Genomic DNA, 20,997 nt, shown 5'->3' on the forward strand with positions numbered 1-20,997 from the left:
TTGCAGTAAGCTTTCTGCTAATAAACACAAATATGACTATCTAGCCTAGGTTTTTTGCTATTTATGTATATCATTTAAAATTGTTCACTCTACATCTGTGTAAAGCATAACTATGTTCATGTTTGAAACATTAAATTTCAGATCCTCCTCATTGCATTATACTGTGGTGGTAAATGGTATCACCCCATAAACATGTATAAAACTCCAAGATGTGCTCTCCCTTCAAAAGATTATGGACTGCTTAAAATACCTTTGTAAGAAAACTTTTTTAAAAACTTTTTAAAAACACAGTGGCTCAGTGGCTAAGATGCTGAGCTTGTCGATTGAAAGGTCAGCAGTTGAGCGGTTCGAATCCCTAGTGCTGCGTAATGGGGTGAGCTCACGTTATTTTTCCCAGCTTCTGCCAACCTAGCAGTTCAAAAGCACATAAAAAATGCAAGTAGAAAAATAGGGACCACCTTTGGTGGGAAGGTAACAGCGTTCTGTGCGCCTTTGCCGTTTAGTCATGCCGGCCACATGACCACGGAGATGCTTTCGGACAGTGTTGGCTCTTCGGCTTTGAAACAGAGATGAACACCACCCCCTAGAGTTGGAAACGACTAACACATATGTGTGATGGGAACCTTTACTTTTTAAGAAAATTCTTCAACAAGCTGAACTGATCCTGAGTGAAACAGGCTCACTCATGAATCTAAGGTCCAGTAAACCAAATTCACTGACCATGTCTCAAAGATAGTGTGGCTAGCAAGCTGATCTAGTAGGAAGGGATAAATATATTATAAGGTCACATGTATAGGTTTAGCTAAATATTCTTATATCATGCTGTAATTTCCACTATGTCTGCCTCTTTTTTTTTTGTCTTGCCTTTGCAACCTAAGATGCCAAACATATACAAGCCCAGGTTCAGCTGTTGCTCATGGCTGCTCAGCAAAGTGTCAAAGCTTTGTTGGGAATCCAGGATGCCCTGTATTATTGATGGCATGGAGATAAAATTATGTTGTATCTTCTAAATGATTTCGTAGCTTTGGGTGACCCAGGTTTTAGCTACAGTAGTTGGGGGCCGTGACTCGGATCAGAGGCCTGAGAGGAGAGATGGTCCAATCACTCATAATCTGCACCTCCCACTTTGCAGGATTGTAGTTTCACCTCTCTTTTGCTTCTCCGATTCCGAACCCATTTGAAGGTATGCTTGGAGGAATTTTAATTTGGTCAGGAAAGTTTTTATATTGGGAGAACTCTGCAAAGTAAGGTGTCCAGTGATTAAAGGCACCACATGAGGCTCTGAGGGTGTGAGATGTACTGCTGAGAGCCTACTGAAGGTGGGAATGGATCTCAGACAATTTCTACTGGAGATGAGGTTGAGAAATATGGGTTGAATTGGACAGGTGATTATGCAGAAGGGTGAATGACTTGCAATTCAAGGTCTAATCCTGTTACCTGATTCTGAAGCAGGGTGAATACCAGACAGGTCAGGGAAGGATTTCAAATATTTGTAAATATTTGCTTGTGTAGATTAATGTGCATATTTGTTGAAGGAAATGGGTGACATGCTGATTGTGTCATCTTAACAAAGACACAGCCATAAAGATGATTTAGGATGCAAGTAAAGTTTTCATGATATTTTATACAACATAATAGTGAACTAGCGAACTTAAAAAGAAGAGGCAAGAGAAAATACAAGCTATTTGGGATGAGATAAAAAGAAAAATTAAAGACGCTTCCAGAAAACGTAAGTACTACCCAACAAAGTAAGCTTCTACAGTGACAATTGTCTATGATAAAGAGTAAGCAAAATGGAAATAAAAATGAATTATGCAAAACAAAAATAAATGAGTCGGCAAACAAACTGGCATATAAATTACAAAAACAAAATGATATTAAAATTACAAGTAATAACACATGATGTGAACGTGCAAAAAATATTTTATCAATATTACTTTAATTTATACAAAGGACAAGAAATTTCCTTGGAGAATATGAATGAATATTTAAAGAAACAAAATTTACCAAAGGCTACAGAGACATAAAATCAGACCATGAAGTCTGTGAATTTGGAAAAAAACCTAAAAGATGCCTGGACCAGGTTTACAGCTTCTTATTACAAATGTTTTGAGGATTAACTCTTACAACATTTACAAAATATAATGAATTCTATTTCACCTAGGAGAAAGATGCTGGACAGCTGGAAAGAAGCTAATATAGCATTAATACTTAAAGAGGGCCAAGATATGATTTCAACAAATTATCCACTTATATCATTGTTAAATAATGATCACAAATTGTTTACAATGATTTTGGCTGATAGGTTGAAAATCCTTTTGAAGAATGTATTCACAATGAAGATCAATGGGGTGTTTTACCTAAAAGACAGTTGAGGGGTAATGCTAGAAATGTGTTCGAATGTTGTAATATTTGTAGCAACACAATGAAAAACAAGCTACAGCAATTTCCTTAGATGCAGAGAAGGCCTCTGACAATTTGAATTGTATTAAAGAGAATATTTTTGGAGATATTATTATTAAATGGGTAAGATCAAAAGGATCTGACAGACTTGAGCACTATACAACAAGAAGCTAAGAAAACTAAAATCCTCCCCCTAGGTAGGAAAAACTAGAGGCACCGGTACAGGATAGGCCCGTGATGGCAAACCTATGGCAGGCGTGCCACAGGTGGCACGCAGAGCCATGTCACCTGGCATGCCAGCTCAGCTCCGACATGCATACACGCGCCGGCCAGCTGATTTTTGGGCCTTCTGGGTCCACCAGAAGTAGGGAAACAGACTGTTTCCTGCCTCCGGAGGGCCGGGGGGGGGGAGGCCCATTTTTCTTTCTCACCTGGCTCCAGATCCTCTCTATACATCTGGGGAGGGCGAAAACAGCCTTCCCCATCCCCTCAGAGGCCCTCCAGAGGTCCGAAACAGCCTGTTTTCCAACTTTCGGTTGGACAGGAAGTGACTTTTTTGCCTCCAGAGACTCCTAGAGAGGCTTTCTGCCCAACTGAAAGTTGGAAAACGGGCCATTTCAGGCCTCCGAGGGGGAGGGGGGAGACTGTTTTTGCCCTCCCCAGATGCATAGAGAGGATTTGGAGCCAGGTGAGAAAGAAAAACAGGCCTACAGGGCCATCGCATGCCAGAAGCGGGGGGAGGGAAGAGGGGGGTCGCATGCGCATGCACGGGGCGGTGCACATAGAATTATAGGTGTGGGCACGCATGTGCGTGAACCTCCCCCACCCCCCCTTCCTGGCACATGATGGCAAAAAGGTTAGCCATCACTGGGATAGGCAGAATCTGGCTCAACAGTAATTCCCAAGAGAGCAATCTAGATGTCCTTGTGCACCACCACTTAAGTTCGAGTCAGCAGTGTGCCACAGGTTCCAAAAAAAGCCAATGCTGTCCTAGACTGAATTAAGAGAGGAATAGCATCAAAATCATGGCAAATGATAGTATTGCTGTGACATGCACTAGTGAGGCCACATTTAGAATACTATATTCAGTTCTGGTCACCACAAAACAAAAAAGATGCTGAAGCCCTAGAAAAAGTGCATAGAAGAGCAAAAAAATGTTAAGGGGTCTGGAGGCTAAATCCCACAAAGAACACCTAAATTAGCCAGGTATGTTTAACTCAACAAACAAAGAAGATTGAGGGAAGATAAAATACAATCTTCCAATACTTGAAGGGCGGCTGCCAGAGGGAAGAGGGGTTGATTTATAACATCTGAGGGTAGGACAAGAAGGTCTTCAAAGGGAAATCCAACCTGGAAATCAAGAGGAATTTTCTTGCAGTAAGAACTATTAAGCAATGAACAGCTTGCCTCCCAGAGTTGTAGGTGCTCCACTGCTGGAAGATTTCAAGAATTGATGGACCATCATACAATCATTTGTTTGAGATGGTATGAGGGCTCCTATGTTAGTCAGGGGGATGGACTAGAAGACTTCCAAGGTCCTTTCTAGCTCTAAGATTCTATGATCATTTTACAACTCACAGAAAGCACTAATTAACAAAACCCTGTCAGATACAAAAAGTGACAAGACAAGGATGCCCTGTTAGAATTAATACAAGACAAGATGAGAGAATTTCAAGATGGAGTAAATATTACAAGAGAAATTTACAAGGTAAGAGCATCTGCTGAAGGTGATTTTGAAAAGATATTAATGGAAAATTAAATTTGTTTTGTATGCTAGAAGTTTTTAAAATTAATAAATGAGACGAAAAAGATGTTAACAAAAGCAATGAAAGCAAAGGGTCAGATAGAACTGAAGAAGAAAACTGAAGGTTTTAAGATTGAGATAAAAAATATTTGCTTATCACTATGGCAAATATGAATTGTATGTTATTTCAAAACAATTATGCTAAGTCGTGAAATGAAAGTCAAAAGGACATGCTAAAATGGGAAAAACTACAATTGTCACTGGATCTCTGCGATAAAAATGAATGTTTTGCCTAGAATAATGTTTTTGTTTCGTACAATAACTGTTTTGACAACTGGTATACCATTTAAACAATTACCAAAAATAAAGGTCTATCTAAATTTGTATGGCAACAGAAAAAGACATGAGTCAAATATGTTACAAGGTGCAAAGGAAAGAGGAAGACTGGGTCTATTTGATCCGAAATTGTATTTTGCAGCTCATTGTTTGGTTTCGATGCAAGAATGGGAGTTGCTGAGAAATAAAAGACTTTTAGAGTTAGAAAAACATGACCTGAAATTTGGATGGCATGAATACTTGTGGTACAATAAAGTTAAGGTTGCAAAGATCATTGTATTAGACATCGAGGATATGGAAAGATACAATCCAGGCAGTACCTGAAAACATCTTTTTGGCTCTCAGCCCAAGAAGCATTTTATAGACAAGAAATAACAAAGATCCACCGAAAGAACAATGTGGAAACACTGTAGGTGGTTGAAAGGATTGAAATGTACATTATTTTAAAATCTTAAAGAGAATTTTATACCGTTGATATATGACACCAGAAAAATTATCTAGAATGTGTGAAAGCACATCAAATTGATGTTGGAAATGTGAACAAGAATGGTCATTTTATCATACTTGGTAGATGTGGAAAAAAGCTATAAAATTTTGGGCACAAATACATATGGTGATTCAGAGGTTTTGAATCTCTGAATCAATCAATATCCATCCAAAATTAATCAATATTCATCTGAATCAATCAATATTCAACTAAAAGCAGAACTTGTCCTCCTGGGATAAACAGTTAGAAAGTAGCTGTGGAACATTATTTTTATATATAACTGCAACGAGATTATTGTATGCCAACAATGGAAAGATTTGGCAATAAAGGAATGATTGGCGAAGATGACAAAACTTGCTGAATAGCTAAACTGTCTTGTTTGATTACAGAAAAGATATTGTCTACATTTATTAATGCCTGGAAATCCCTTATGGACTTTTTGCATAAAAAGAAGAAAATGAACTTGTGATTTATGCTCCTGATGATTAAATAGGATTATATAGAGTTATGATGTAATCCTAGAGACAGGTTAAAAAAATAATATTGTACTTATATCTGCCATAAAGAAGATAGGAAACCACTTCTTTATATATTCCTTTTCATACATTTCTTCTTTCTGTACCTACCTCTTAGTTTTCTTTTGCACTTTTAGCTCTTTCTTTTATCTCTCCTTTTTTTCCTTCTCCTTTCTTGCTCTATTTTAATTTGTATTAGTTCTTATTGTTACTTCAATTTTTAAAAAAATCTCACATAGAAAATACTACGTAAACATTTCAAACACAATTGTGCGAGATTAGGTTGCAGAACATCTGTAACTAACCTCAGTGGGTTTGTATGCACCCAAGTTCTTTTATGTTAAGAAGACCCATTCTGGATGCCTTGCCGGAGAACCTTTGTCATAGCAGGAAAGTCACTGCTAGATTATCACAAAGTGGAACCCTTCACATCAACATTCTGATCATAAACAAGAATACTTTTTGCCAAAATTCCCCTGCATGTAGAGCAGTGATGTGTTCCACTTACTTTCACTACCTGTTTGCAACTGTGACCACGTGCGTGCAGCACTTCTGCGTATGTGCAGACCGTCTGTGATGACGTGCGGGTGGGCGGAGCCTCCCGCCCCCGCCGCTACTAGTTCGCAGGAACCTGGGTGAACCGGTAGAAACCCACCACTGATGTAGAGGCAATAAGCCTGATGGAAAGCTTCATGCTAAGCACTGAAATTTTATGAGGCTAGAACTTGATATCAAAGAATTACAGATTGCAGCATGTTAATAATAGTAAAATAAGGGAAGTATTAGACAAAACTAAAGGCTCAGAAGAGACTAGCAACACACTAATTAGACTACTCCCCACCATTTTTCTCTTCCTCTTTGCTATCCATGTTTCTTTCCTTTAACCTACATTAAGTTGGTATGTCTCATACAATTTTAACACGCTAGATTTTTATCCCTTAAGTGGAGAAAATAGGAAGGAAAGGATATAAACAATGCTTTTTAATTAGTTAGATATGTTCATCTTCACCTCTAAAGAGATTCTTATTTGCCACCAAAACAGATCTGGTTCATTAATTAGGTCCCCCAAGGAAAGATATGGAGAAGTCAGTAATAGATTAGGTTATTAAATACCATATGATAATATGTCTGTATAGATTAATGTATCAAATAAAAGGTGTTGATAACTGCAGGCAGACACAAAAGTGTCTGCAGAACCACAAAACTGCAAAACCACAAAAGTGGTTCAAAATTGTTTAGGTCCTTTTATTTCTAGACAAAAGCTAAGGATAACCGATTCTGACAATATTCTGAAAACATGACCCCTCAATTTAAAACTGAACAAGACTGACAGCATAAAAATTTTCCTAAAACTATCAGATTAGCTTGAAATATCATTGCAATCCAATCATAAATGAAGAGAACTATGTTTTAAATACATGCAGCTAATATAAAATATAAAGGGATTCCTTCATTTGATGGAGAGGTAGACAGTATAAATTTGTGTTTTAGTTTTAAATTTTTAACTAGTGAAACTAGCAAAGCATTATCTAGAAACAATTTAGTTATATATTCCAAAGATATCATCACATTTTGAAATTTTCTACTGCAGAAAAGGATTTTTTTCATTTTAGGATTTCCTAATGCAAACATTTCTTAAATTCTGATAGCTGGGAAAAAAATAGTAAATGTTAGTCAATCTAAGTGGCAAAGACTTTTTTTTAAGCTTCAATAAAAACACCTCTTGCCTAAAATCCCAGGGCTGATATAGTACTGCTCTGATCATCCAATAATTTGTATTTACAGCCTGTCTTCAGTCTTCATTTAGATATAAATTTAGACAATGCTGGAAATTAAATATAAACACAGACTATGTGGAAAGGCACTACTGTATGAGAAATAATAATTTCAACCTAAAGACAAAAGCTTTTTTAAATAGCATAACAGCAGTAGCTAATGGATTGTCTTTCCATCCTCTTTTAGTTAGAGCAGTACTTTCTCTAAAGACCAGATTTTTCCATGCCCTAATTATTTTTCTGATTACTATAACATAATCCATGTGTTATTAGCTTTGAAAGACATTACACCCTGAAGCAAAATATAGCACTGAAAATGGTTTTTTCTGATGTAAAACAATAAATAACCAATCTTTATACACCATCACCAAGTCTTTGGTGGTTTACAATAGAAAGAAGAGAGCCTTAAAATTATAAATTCAAGTTAAAAGCCAGAATATTAACAATGAATTAAAGGGATCAACTATTAAGGGACTGTCTAAAAAGATGCATTTTCGACATTTTTTTTTAAAGCAAAGAGAATAATTATGCCTCTCAATTCAGCAACGGATGCACTCAAAAATGTTGGAGCAGTTAATGTAAAAACTGTTCTAAGTTGTCATGAGTCATGCCTGTAGCAATAACAGGTGAACTTTCTTACCAGGCCTCAGTGAGGGATAGAAGGAATCAGAGACCATTCTCAAAATCCAAGGCACCTATGGCTTTAAAGGCAATTAACAATACTCTCTATCTCAGATGAAAGAAACTGACACGAGGATAAAATGCCTTTTTTTTTTTTGTTTTCTTTTTTACCCTTAGAAACTGGTCTGGCTGCAAAGTTCTGTATAATTAACATTTCTGGACTAGATACAAAAACAGCCCTCCGAAACACATTTCAGTCATTAGCTTGAAGATCATCCATGTAGGTGCTCCAGTTTTAAAATCATTTTCTTTCAAGAACTGTTGGTTTCTCAAGTGAACCTGATTTTAAAAAATGCTCTGTCTGTTTCCGTACTTTAGGAAACAAAAGAGAGGTCTACATTTCATAGTCAACACCACTTCAGAAGGACTATGATCTCATCCCAAATAGGTAAATCTGTTATTTCTCTGAACGATGACCCTCAAATTAATTTATTTATTAAATTTATAAGCTGCCCATCTCACTGTCTGAGGTGGCTCTGGTTGGTTTACAATACAGTAAAAAATAAAGACATTAAAACAATTATAAATATAAAAATGGATTGAAATTGTAAAAGAGTAAATACCAGACTACAGAATACAGAAATGAATATTTTTGCCCTGTTTATGTTCAGCTTTTATTTATAATTCCTTCGCTACCTTCTAGACCACTAAATCAGACCAACTACTCTGGCTTTAACTGGTTCCTGGGCACAATTTAAAGTGCTACATATTTTAAGCATGGCCTTCCCCAATAAAAATTTATCTAAAACACTTTATCTTCGTCAAAAGCTTTGTTATTTTATTTAGAATATTTAGATGTGAAACTTCATTAGAGATTAGTTAAAGAAAGAAAACAGTATCTGAAGCATCATAGTTTATATGCTTTTGTCTGAGAGAATAGACAGGATATAAAAATGATTGAAATAAACTACAACTATTAGAGGTAATAAAACATCTTGCCAAGGATATTGAAATGTGAAGAGAATAACTATTGTATCAGTTGGATCTACTACCTTTTGTTCAACTCTTTTCTCCAAAATAAGTGTTTTGGTAATATTAGCTGTTGACAAAGATCTAAAGTCTTACAATCATTATCTGAACTGATATTAGAAACTAGCTCCTTAATTCGCTTATTTGTGACTGTGTGTTCTTTCTAAAGAGTTGCAATTCCTGGCTTACCTGGAAAAAGAAAAATGCTTGTCCAAACCAATAATGCATGATAGTAACTTGAGCTGCATCAAACTCCAGTGGCTTCCAGATGTAGTTTCTCATCATGGTTTGAATGAATAGGCACAAGACCAAAACTGGTAAGTTATGAGGTCTGAGCAACACAGCTGAAAGCAGAACCAGCCCACCGTAGATTTCCCATAAACCTGTAAACTTGATCTTAGCATCCATTGAAAAAAATAAAGATTTGAATAAATCTTTTGTGCCTGTGAAGATGATGCCCAGAACAAAGATGTAAACAAAACGTGCTTCAATTGTGCCCCTAAAAAGAGACAATAAAAAAACATAGTTAAATCAACTTCTCTTGATTTCTGTTCAAACATTTGTTTTGGGAAATAATTTGCTAAATCGCAGAGAAGGCATTAGCTCAAAACAAGTAGTGGCTTGTGCCATTAGTGATAGTAAAACTGATCATGATCGCATTATGCATCGCAACAAACAGAATTATACAATAATTTAAATGAAACAGAGTGATCAAAGTAGGAAAGTATCTTAAACCAGCACTCTGAAAAGAATGAGATTAACTCCATATATATTTATCTGAAATGAATGCAGTTAAAGCTTATTGTGCTATACTGTAAACTTGGCCAAAAAAATACACAGCACTGTCAAATAAATATGTATGAAATTAGTTTCAGAAAGCTGATCGATAGTTGAAAGCTCTGCTGAATTTCTCTCAGGAATAGGGGAGGGGGGAAGAATTCTGTTAAAAGGTTTAAAAAGTAAAATATGAATCATTCTTAAGCATGCAACAGCAACATCTGCCTTCACAACATTAATGTTCTTTCACATATACTGTATGTATATTCAAAATCCCAATCCAAAAAATAAAACATTATCTATATAATTTGGCATGTGAATACACTTAGGTGGGGAACGGGTGAGGATTTGAACTGGGGATTTGCTGTCCCAAAGCTCAGATTCAGACACTTAGATACTTTAATATTCCCTGAAACAAAGTTTTCTCCCACAGCAAAGAAATGGGTAGACCATTCCCTATATGAAACTGTTGCCATCATAGCTATAGAGTTGTTCCCACTGCAACACAATTTAACACAATTTAATGGTCCACTTGAATGCACATTTATTGAGGAACAATTTCCACTGAACTCCATAGAACTTATTTCCAAATAAATACTTCAGTCAGCTGCAAGGCATCAAGAGCATGAGTACTTATAATCAGAAATCTGAACTAATCTTCTCTGTTACACACAATTTGGGGTTCTTAAAATCCATAAAAATCACATAATCCAAACCATACACTATTAATAATTAATCCTATCACTTTAAAGATTTAAATAAGCCATTGTTAACAACTGTATTTTGCAGCCCAAGAGTTTCTATCATTCTTTAGAGGGGTTAGACTAAATGATACAATGAGGATCATAAGCGGTTGCATAAAATCTACTCCTACTTGCTGGTTTCCCGTCTTGAGTCACATTGCACCACCAGCCCTACAAAGGCAGGAAGCCTTAGTGAAGGAGAACAACAACATTATGAGAAACCCATTTCTTCCTGTGCACACTGATCTTCCTCATCTATCAATCGGCAGGCTTAAATCCAGGAAGCCCTCTCTGGCACACACTCAACAGCTGTCTAACAACTTTGACATCAACACACAGTGGAAGGCCAAATGGGCTGCTGAATGCCCAGATACAGGCAGTTACATAGATGACCCTACACAAAAAGTGCCAGGTTTTGACCTTCCTCGCCAGAATTGGTCAACTCTGAACAGGATCTGTACCAGGGGTGAAATGCTCCCGGTTCAGACTGGATCGCCCATCCAGTCCGTAGCGATGGAGGCGGATGGTTCGGAGAACCGGTAGGAAAAATCCCTGCCCCCTCCCCCCCATGCCCAGCTGAGCCGCACAATCATCAGAGGCTTTTTTTTTTTTAACTTTTAAAAGCATTTTTTCTACAACCTCTTTGGCCGAAAAAATGCTTTTAAAAGTAAAAAAAAAAAAAAAAAGCCTCCGATGATCGTGCAGTTCAGCTGGGATCATCAGAGGCTTTTAAAAGCATTTTTTCTACAACCTCTTCAGAAGTTGTAGAAAAAATGCTTTTAAAAGCCTCTGACCATCCCAGCTGAGTTGCCTGATCGGCAGAGGCTTTTTTCTTTTAAATGCCTCTGACGATCCAGATGCCTCTGCTGATCAGGCAACTCAGCTGGGATCGTCAAAGCCTTTTGAAAGCATTTTTTTACAACCTCTTTGCCAACCAAGCCACGCCCACGGAACTGATAATAACAAATTTTAGATTTCACCACTGATCCATACCCAATATGGCATCTGCCAGGACTCATTGTTTAAGTGGGGTCTTGTCTCTACCCCTCAGTGTGACTGTGGTGCTCCTCGACTAAATATCCATCACACTGTGTCCAAATGTCCATCAAGGGCTTACACCAGCCCAATGTCTGATTTTTTCAACATAAACCACCCTGTCCTTGAATGGCTGGATGGACTAGATATTAACATTTATTTATTTTTTTTGCTTTAATTTATATGCCGCCCTTCTCCGGAGACTCAGGGCGGCTTACAATGCGTTAAAACAATAGCCTTCATACTTTTGTATATTTATACAAAGTCAGCTTATTGCCCCCACAATCTGGCTCCTCATTTTACCTACCTTAGAAAGGATGGAAGGCTGAGTCAACCTTGAGCCTGGTGAGATTTGAACTTGCAGTAATTGCAAGCAGCAGATGTTAATAACAGTGCTTTAGTCCACTGTGGTACAGGCTCTTTTTGAACCACTATAAATCCATGTATTTGCCATATGCTAAATAAATAAATACATTCTTCAGAGGTAAACCCCCAGTATGTGAAATAGTGTAACATCATCATCCAAGTATCTTTAACTACAAGTAACTGACTGAAGCCATTGGAGATGCGAATATATAAGTAAAAAATATTTTACATCTGAGGTGCCCAGTTTATTCATGTGTGCTATTATCTTCCCAATAACGAGCAGAAAGATCTTCATTTCCCACATTCAACAATTTTTTCTGATCAGCCCTTTCTACAAGAGTATGGCTGTATAAGTCAATCAAAAATTGCAGTAGATTCCTTCAAACACCTCAAAAGGGGTCAAAAGAACTTAAAATAAAAGGAGAATGTGGTAGACTAATTCCCCCTATTCACTGGCCTTTGAGCAGAATGGGGGATTTGCATGCAACAAGGATGCATCAAAGACTTGAGTTGGAGACCTCAATCTTGAATGAAAGAACAACATAATATGCACAATTGACTGCTCCCAAAATCTTGGCAAGAAATATTAGGAACTCCAAAACAAAACAAAAAAACCCCAAACCTACTAAGTTCTTAAATAGCAAGTTTAAATGTTCTGGAAAATCCTAAGAGCAACTACACTTTCTTCTCTGCTGTATCTTCCCTACCATAAGAAAAGCAAGATAGAAATTGAGATTTATATGTTTACAATTTAAAGTCTTTTACTTGTATGTCACTAAATGCATATACTCCATTATTCCCTCAATTTATGTGAACATTCCTCTTGTGATAATTAACTTCCTACCTATCCATCACTTAAGCATCAATGATGTGATGGACATGTGTGAAACTGCCACCCAGAGACATGAAGAGTCTAAAATGGGTGGCGATATAAATCTTTTAAATAAATGAGTAAATCAAAATAAATGGCTGTTTTTACCTCCAAATGTTTCTCTGTTACCAGCTTACATTCTCTGTGCTGTTTTTCATCATTGTGTTCTTTTTTCTTAAATCAGTGGTTTTATACTCTCCTGTATCGATGTTTTAATGGATGCCACTAATCAGGAATAGTGTAACACTAGATTTTCTGCATTGAACTTAATTCAGTGAAGAATTTAAAGACAGAATCGCTGCAAGAAAAATAGTCTTGGCCAAATCCATCCAACATCAATCATCACTTAAAAGCAGATCTCCAATTCACTATTTTTTTTTCTTTTCATGCACAACCCTCATAAAATAATTAACTGCCCTAAATCTCATCAGCTTCAAACTGACACTCTGCCTAGAGATCACCATAATTGCTTATGGCATAAACTTTTATTGGATTAGAGTCGCCTTCATTAAATGCAAGGAACAGACTCTAGTAAATCTTAATGACTTAATCTCAGATGCTGGTAAAACTTTAAATCATTATCATCACCATTATCCTCCTCATCTTCATCATATCACCATCAATTTCCTTTCCTTACCTACATCTTTACCTTAATCCAGCTCATTTAAACAGCACGATTGGAATTTCATTTCAGAATTCTGAGCTGGGGGGATGGAAAATAAAACTCTATACATCTACTGCTGCAGCCCAAATTATATGATTGTTACACAAGGGGAATGGAGATATTTATTAACAGTTGCAGTCTATGTCCATATGTGTCCCAAGTACAAATTTACTCATTAAGTACATCGCTAAAGAATCTTGCAGTGAAGCCATATGTTACAAGAAAAATGTTATAACCTGAAAGTTAACAGATTTGTTACAGGCCAATAGTGGCCTATACAAGAATTGACACCACGAGTTTTCTAATCTTGGCTTCTCTTCAAACACCAACCTAGTTGCCAAAGATAATTAATAATCCTCTGAATAGAACACAGTGACCCAACAATATGTTTTTTTTTTTATCCTGACTGGTGGTGATTTTCTAAGATCATCAGGAAATGTCTTAAATATCTCAACAGTTTGAAATGTATGTATATGTATTTTTAAGAAGAAAACATAAAAACTACCCCTTAATTGAAGAACAGCAATTTAAATGACTCAAAATATTCAGAAACTAGAAGTGGGATGTTTTTTGAGATTTTATATGTTCCATGGCAATATCTGGGATGAGACCTCTGATCCTACATGAACTTGTTGGAAGAAATATCCTTCTGGGTTCTGCTCCAAGTGGGGAAAAAGACTGGAAATATGGAGGCTGCTTGGAAAGATGGTTTAATGGTGGACAGGATCACATGGCTTGAGTTCCTGAACAGAAAAGGGAGGAATACAGCGAGTCCACGGGTTTTTATGCTCTTTCTGGCTTTGCATTTCTTGGGGCCCCGAAAGAGTATCCTGATTGGTTGTCAGACTCCCAGGGGATGGGGGTCTTAGCTAGCCTTGCTGGCTGATGGTCACATGTGCTTCCCAGGTCACATGTGGTGAGTCTCTGCTGCTATTGTGTAGAGGGCTACTCCTATCTTTGTTGGATCTTTGGCAATTCCTACTATGGCTCTGCCTGAAGGAGGCAGATCTTTGTTATGTAGAATAGACTGGCCCAGGCCTTAATGGCCCATTGACAAAGGGTGGGGGCAGGAAGATGGGAACTGCTTCAAAACATGCTTATCCATTTCTCATCCAGGGAAATATAATATTCTGCCTTTTTAATATTTCCCAAAATATTTCACTCTTCCAGGAAAGGGGTGGGTGCTAACCTCCTACAAACTGTACTATAGAAATCAATGTGTATAATATACAGCTGTCAGATGGTTAGACACCTGGAAGCCTCTTGCAGGCCACATCTTTCAAAAGTGTAGAGTGACAGTAATTTTCCACGCTTTCTTGATAAGTGCTGCTTACAATGCATTTACAATGCAGCAGGTCCACTGATGAACAGGCATCATTAAAAATTATGAACAAGTCACATACACAGTGCACATCTCACATTCTTTCTGTACAACCTCCCATTTGGGCCACAGGCACTGGAGCAAAACTATGCCAGCTTTGCATATCAAGCAAGGATTAGAAAGAAAAAGATTTGCTATTTGAATTTCATTACAGTACTTTACAAAGCACAGGCTGAGAAAAGTATTATTCAGCTGGCGCCATAAATCAAGCAACCATAAATTACAATTTCAGGATAAATATCTACTCTATTTTTATTCTAAAAAGGTACTAGGAATCTAACCCATTGCTATGCTCAAGAACACTTCCAACCTGAAATCACAAATAGCAATTGCTTTGATGAACTTTAAGAAGGCATATTATTGTGTCAGCCCAGAAACCTTAAACTATGTGCGTCTATGAATTACTATACAGGCAATGGAAATATTATGCTAGCAGTTATTAAGGACGAAAGAGTCATATTGAGAGATGCTTTTATAAATATCAACAGATATTTAATTCCCGCCAATCATTTCTTACAGAACAGTTAGCTGTAAACTCATGAAAACTTTAGGAAAATGTTTTCCCAAACTTTTTTTCCCAGGTATATCTACCATTGCCCTCTAACATTTAATTAGTTGCCTATAACAAACAACAAATAATCTGTGGGTATTTATGCATGGTTAAAGGCAAAATTCTCTACTGTTTCTCAACTTTTTTTCGCCTGGGTCCCCTTCTGACCTTGTTTTGCTCCTGTGGGACCCCTGTCCAGGTTACTGGATATGAACATGGGACAGGAATTGTGTTTTGGGGCATCCACGGGACAGTATTTGCAATATAATAGAACTGGTGCTGTAGAACCTGAGGACAAATGATAGAGAAATGTTGCTGACTTGATCGCATAAGTTCTCAAAAATATTTGGCCACTGGTGGGAACAGCATGCTTGAATTGATCCATAAGGTCCATCGCAATTTTAGCTGCTTAAATGCAGCATTCCCTGTCTTCTATCCTGCCCATTTTGATCTATGATTGAATGAGGGAAGAATGATAACAGATTTTTTTTTGTATTGTTAATTTATTTATTTGTTATAATAATTCATAGTGCAATTTTGTAGTGTTGTTTGGATTGGAGGGGTTATAATAGGAAAATGAAGTAAAGTAGAAGTGGAGAATTTGTATCTTAGAGCTGAACTGGAATGGGATGATCTCGCTAAGGTAACTTATGCTCTTGTCATATCAGGCACAAACAACCTGACCCATAGGTGAATAGTTTTTTTTCTCACCCAAGGGAATTTAAGACGCAGCACTTATGGTATAAAACCTACCCCTTACAATGTTCCCCCCACATTCTCCTTGGAAATAGAATCTAAAAAATTCTGCCATGTCCACTCTGGGGATGTTTGATCTCTATCCAGGTCCTCTGCAGCCCACAGGATTGACGCAACAAAAAGTGTATTGGTAGCCAAGAAAGAAAAGGCTTCATATTTGGTTTTGTGAGCCACCCAGAGGCAGCATCTAAATCCATTAAGTGAATATATAATTGCAGCAGCATAAGAAATCTCTCTGGCTTGCCTAAAATAAACTGCTAAAATGAGGAAAAACCTGAGTTACCAGGAACAGAAGGACTGTTCTATTGCAATATGCAAAACAAATTCCTAAGATCAAAACTCTCTAATTTTAAGCGCGTGTCTTTTGCATTGACACCTCATCGGCAGATTCCAGGGTTCTTGTCAAAACAGTGTAAACCCCTCAAACCTAAAATCTGCCCACAACTCTTAGAAAACACGTGCACAAACCCACATAGTACTTATTTGTGATATTTCTTTTAGACCTCAAGGTGTTAAGTACATTTACATAGCTGCTAATGAACTTACTTTGAAATATCTTTTCTGTCTCGTTGCCATGGAAATTCCACATTTCCTATCGCTGCCCGGTAACTGTACACTCCCAAGAGTCCAAGTGCCATTGCTATTTTCGAAACCAAAGAACAACTTTGATGAACAAGTATAAAGATCATAAGTAGAGACACTGATGCCAGAAGAGAAAGTTCAGTTTTATGTTCGGAGCTGTAAAACCAACAACAAATTCAATTAGATTTTTTAAAAATAAGATTCACTTACAAGTTCTTTTTTCTTTCTCTTTCTTAACAAGCTTCACTTCATTCATCAATCAATCAGAAAACCAACAGTCTTTTCTCAACACAAAACTCTTTGTAAACTCTTTATGTAGTATATATTCTGCACCAAAATATCAGACATTTTACAATCTTACACATGGCATCAAATAATTTTCTCTGTTACCACTCTAGAGCCTTGATATCCTTCCTAAAGACCTTTGACTGAATGGTGCGATGATTTCATTTCATTTTCTTTTTGCAGGAGGTCTTTCAAGCTTCTCATTTTCACTGAGCATTTTCCATATTGCTTTTGACTGTCAGAAGCCTACAGAGTCCATAATTAGAATATTTCCTTTCAAAAGAATTGGGATCCATGTCTTTCAGGAAAAGCCTTCTCCATCCATCCATTTGCTCATATAATAAAATTGGCTTTGGGAGCCACCTTCATTAAAGTTAATCAGATTATCATCTGATTAACAGGAAGCTGTACAGGAAGCTGTACAAGTGTGGCCTGTGGGCCACACTTGTTGAATTCTCCCAGGTATATGCAGTGCTCTTTTAAGTGCTAGGCAGAGCTTAAATAAATTTGAAGTCACTGATATACTTTTCTATATCACTGCGTGGTGGCACAGTGGTTAGAATGCAGTACTGCAAGGCTAGCTCACTGCTCACTACAAGAGTTCAATTCTGAGCGCCTCAAGGTTGTCTCAGCCTTCCATCAGGGGTGGGCTGCTGAGGGTTTGCAGGGGTTCGGGAGAACCTCTAGCTAAGTTTCTGTGCAGTTCAGAAAACCGCCAAATCCCACTTCTGGCTGGCCCCGCCCATCCCAGGAGTCCCCACACGGCATTTTGGATGCAGATAAATGCAGGGCGTGCACAGAGGCTCGGGGAGGGCGAAAAATGGGCCTACCGGAAGATCGGGAAGGCTGGAAAAGGAGTCTGGGGAAGCTGTTTTTGCCCTCCCGGAGGCTCAAACAAAGCCTCCGGAGCCCGGGCAGGGGGAAAACGCCCCCCCCCCGCCGTGGTGCATGAGGCCGACTAGGCCACGCTCACCATGGCTATGCCCACCCAGCAACCGGGCAGAGAACCCCTTGCTAAAATTTTTGAAGCCCACCCCTGCCTTCCATCCTTCCGAAGTCAATAAAATGAGGAACCAGATTGTTGGGGGTGACAATATGCTGACTCTGTAAACTGTTTAGAGCACTGTGAAGCGGTATATAAGTCTAAGTGCTATTGCTATTTCTGCAAGCAAATCTGATTGCCTCTATTAGTTACACTTGTTATAATAATCACTTTTATAATTCTGGGGGGGGGGAAATGCAGACATTTTCCCATTCTGGAAAAAATATTAAAGAGAAAATTGGCATAAAAATCTTTTAGCCTAAGTAGATTAGTAATATGGAATCAATTACATTGTGTAAAGGATTATGGGGCACATTGTAGGATGCACAATGCCCAGACTTATGATACTATACCACTATGGTCTAGTAAAATACCTAAAAGTGTGGTTGCAGTTTCAGGTGGGTGAAGAAGGTTCATAAATGGCAGGGAAATTGTCTTTCAAGAAATTTTCCCCACCATTCTCAATCTCACTGAGGAATTCCTGGCAAAGGGAAAATGTTATACCCCTGCATTCTAAGGTAACTGTTGATATGAAAGAGCACTATAGAAATAATTTCCCTAAAAACCTTAGATGAAAATTTAGTGTAAAAAGGGGAAATATCCTTCTATCTATAAAACGGGATTTTCTACTGATCCCTGATATATACTGGGACCAGAAAAAGGGGGTCCAGTAGTACTTTCCTTGGCAGACCTTGTCAGAAAATTTAGTAGGTATTTTAATAGAACCATTCTCCTGAAACCATAGCATCAATCTTCTCTTCAACGTGGCAATCATATCATGCAATTTCCTGCTTCTCAGAAAAACATTGATTACTTTCTTAACAAGCCTAAACCTGATACGTTAACACAAACCTGTATTTTTCAGGATTCCATATATAACACAACCAGGCACAAGCTTAACACTGTCTCAGCTTCCAGAAAAATCTCACATTTAACCTTTTTTTTTTTTTTGGGGGGGGGGGGGGCTGTTTTTTTTTTTTTTTAAATGCCTTTCAAGGCATTATAATTGCCAAAATGTGTGATCAATATCTGCCAAAATCTAGGAAGACAGTTTCAGCTCCTGGCTCCTTTCAATAAGCATCAGCAGTGCAAATAAAGCAAAACAATGCAAAAGGATTCTTTAAAAGGCAGTTTATAAAAAGCAACATAATTTTGCTTTTTGCGTCATAGCAGTTGAGTTGCCTTGGTGCTTGGTTCCCGTTTTATTTTTAGCACAGAGCACACACAGTTTTGAGTCATGGGGGTTCTAGCAATACCTCTCCCTTTCTCGCCACAGACACACAAACACACACACACACATACACAACAAGGCCCACAGGAAACACAGACTTATCTAACCCATTGGTGGGTTTCCACACATGGCTAGCAGCATCCTCAAGTTAGTAAATCACGTTTGCTCTAAAAAGCACATTGTGCCACCAGAACAACGTGCAGCTGAAACATTCTGGTTAAGGAGCTGGAATCTTATGTCACACTCGAATATCCCTGCAGCTTCCCTCTGTGGTGAAAAGACACATAATCAGGTAGAAAAGGAAGCTTTAGCAAGATGCAAAGATTCATTAGTTCACGTTATCGGGCTAGGAAATTAAAAAGTTTTAACTGATCCTGAGCCAAACCCCAATTCATCTACTTCTCCTCCACGGAGGTTCTTTTAGGACCTGCTGGTAGATAGAAATAGTAGGAAAAAAGAGGGAGAGGCCAGAATAATCTTATACATTGAGTAAGAAAGCAACTGCTTCTTGGGTTAAGCTTCCCTTCCAAAAGAAAAAATTGCTTGCATTTCAGCCTCAGAACAAGTGAAACAGTGTACTAGCCAATCCCTATGGTGCTGGGGGTGATGGGTTTGGGTGATGGGTATTTTAGTCTGACCCATATCTAGAAGGCATTCAGTTGGGGAAAGCCAAATTCATTTTAAGTCATTGCTCAGCTGGATGGTTATCATCCTCTACTGGTGATTCTTTTCCTCCTTCCTTCAAATGCTAATAACCCAAAACACAGTGCAAGGAAGCAGACAGGGAGGGGGGAAAAAAACCAGATGCAATATTCATACGTGCAATTTTTGTTCAAGATTTTCAGGCTAAAGCAGAATATGCCAAATAAATAAATAAATCCTATTTTTTATTTAAGAAACAAGGGGAGGAATATACCAAAGCACAGTATAATTAATACACGTTGCAAATACTTTTTTAAAAAACCCTTTTAACCAGAGAATTAAGAACTTTGCTAGCCAGATCTTGTAGTTAAAATTACTAAAAGTTTAAAGTCGTGCTTTCTCTTCCCTCTTATTTGAAAGATTTCTATAGTTTGCTATAGGAACTGATTTTTTTGTTAAATGATTATAATGTATCATGGATGGATGGAGGATGGATGGATGGATAATTATAGATATAGATATTGCCTGATATTCATAGATGATTGATAGCTATAGGAACTACTGATTTTTTTTGTTAAAACATAATATATCATTGATAGATTCATAGATAGATGATAGATAGATGATAGATAGATAGATAGATAGATAGATAGATAGATAGATAGATAGACAGACAGACAGACAGACAGACAGACAGACAGATATTGATTGGTATTCATAGATGATTGATAGCTATAGAAACTACTGATTTTTTAAAAAAAATCATTATAATATATCATGGACGGATGGACAGACAAGCAGACAGACACTTTGCTGCTGAAACCTAAAGACATGGATGAATTCTGATGTTGGACAGAAACCTGCCTAACCTCTGGTGAAATGAGAGTCCATAACTAAAGCAGCACAACTAAGAAAGCCCTTTCCTACATCACTTCACTAGTGAGATATACAGAAAAAATCCCCTCAGTATATCTCATTTATCAAATGTATATGGTCCCCCACCTCACAAAAAAGAGACTCTGGGCCACATACAAGAAGGCTAAAACTCAATTAATATCTACTATATATAAAACACAATTATTATTAAAAGCATTTTAAAATGTTTAAAAACGCAAGGGTAAAAGAGATCAAATATTAGGCAAGGAGCAGATGTCTATAGCAA

General features: G+C 37.6%; 1 protein-coding gene across 2 annotated transcripts in view; it reads right to left on the reverse strand.

Moving 5' to 3' along the window:
• The window catches only part of PIGG (phosphatidylinositol glycan anchor biosynthesis class G (EMM blood group)), a 71,467-nt gene that overhangs the window by 17,610 nt on the left and 32,860 nt on the right, over nucleotides 1-20,997 (reverse strand). For both annotated transcript variants that reach the window (XM_034410713.3, XM_034410712.3), the window contains exons 10-11: nucleotides 16,600-16,791; nucleotides 9,100-9,409 (exon numbers count right to left, since the gene is read on the reverse strand). In XM_034410713.3, the coding sequence (XP_034266604.2) occupies nucleotides 9,100-9,409; nucleotides 16,600-16,791 (502 nt within the window). The remainder of the gene's footprint in view (nucleotides 1-9,099; nucleotides 9,410-16,599; nucleotides 16,792-20,997) is intronic.

Source organism: Pantherophis guttatus, chromosome 2 (genome assembly GCF_059756535.1).
Source record: "Pantherophis guttatus breed Tessera chromosome 2, ASM5975653v1, whole genome shotgun sequence".
Taxonomy (NCBI): domain Eukaryota; kingdom Metazoa; phylum Chordata; class Lepidosauria; order Squamata; family Colubridae; genus Pantherophis; species Pantherophis guttatus.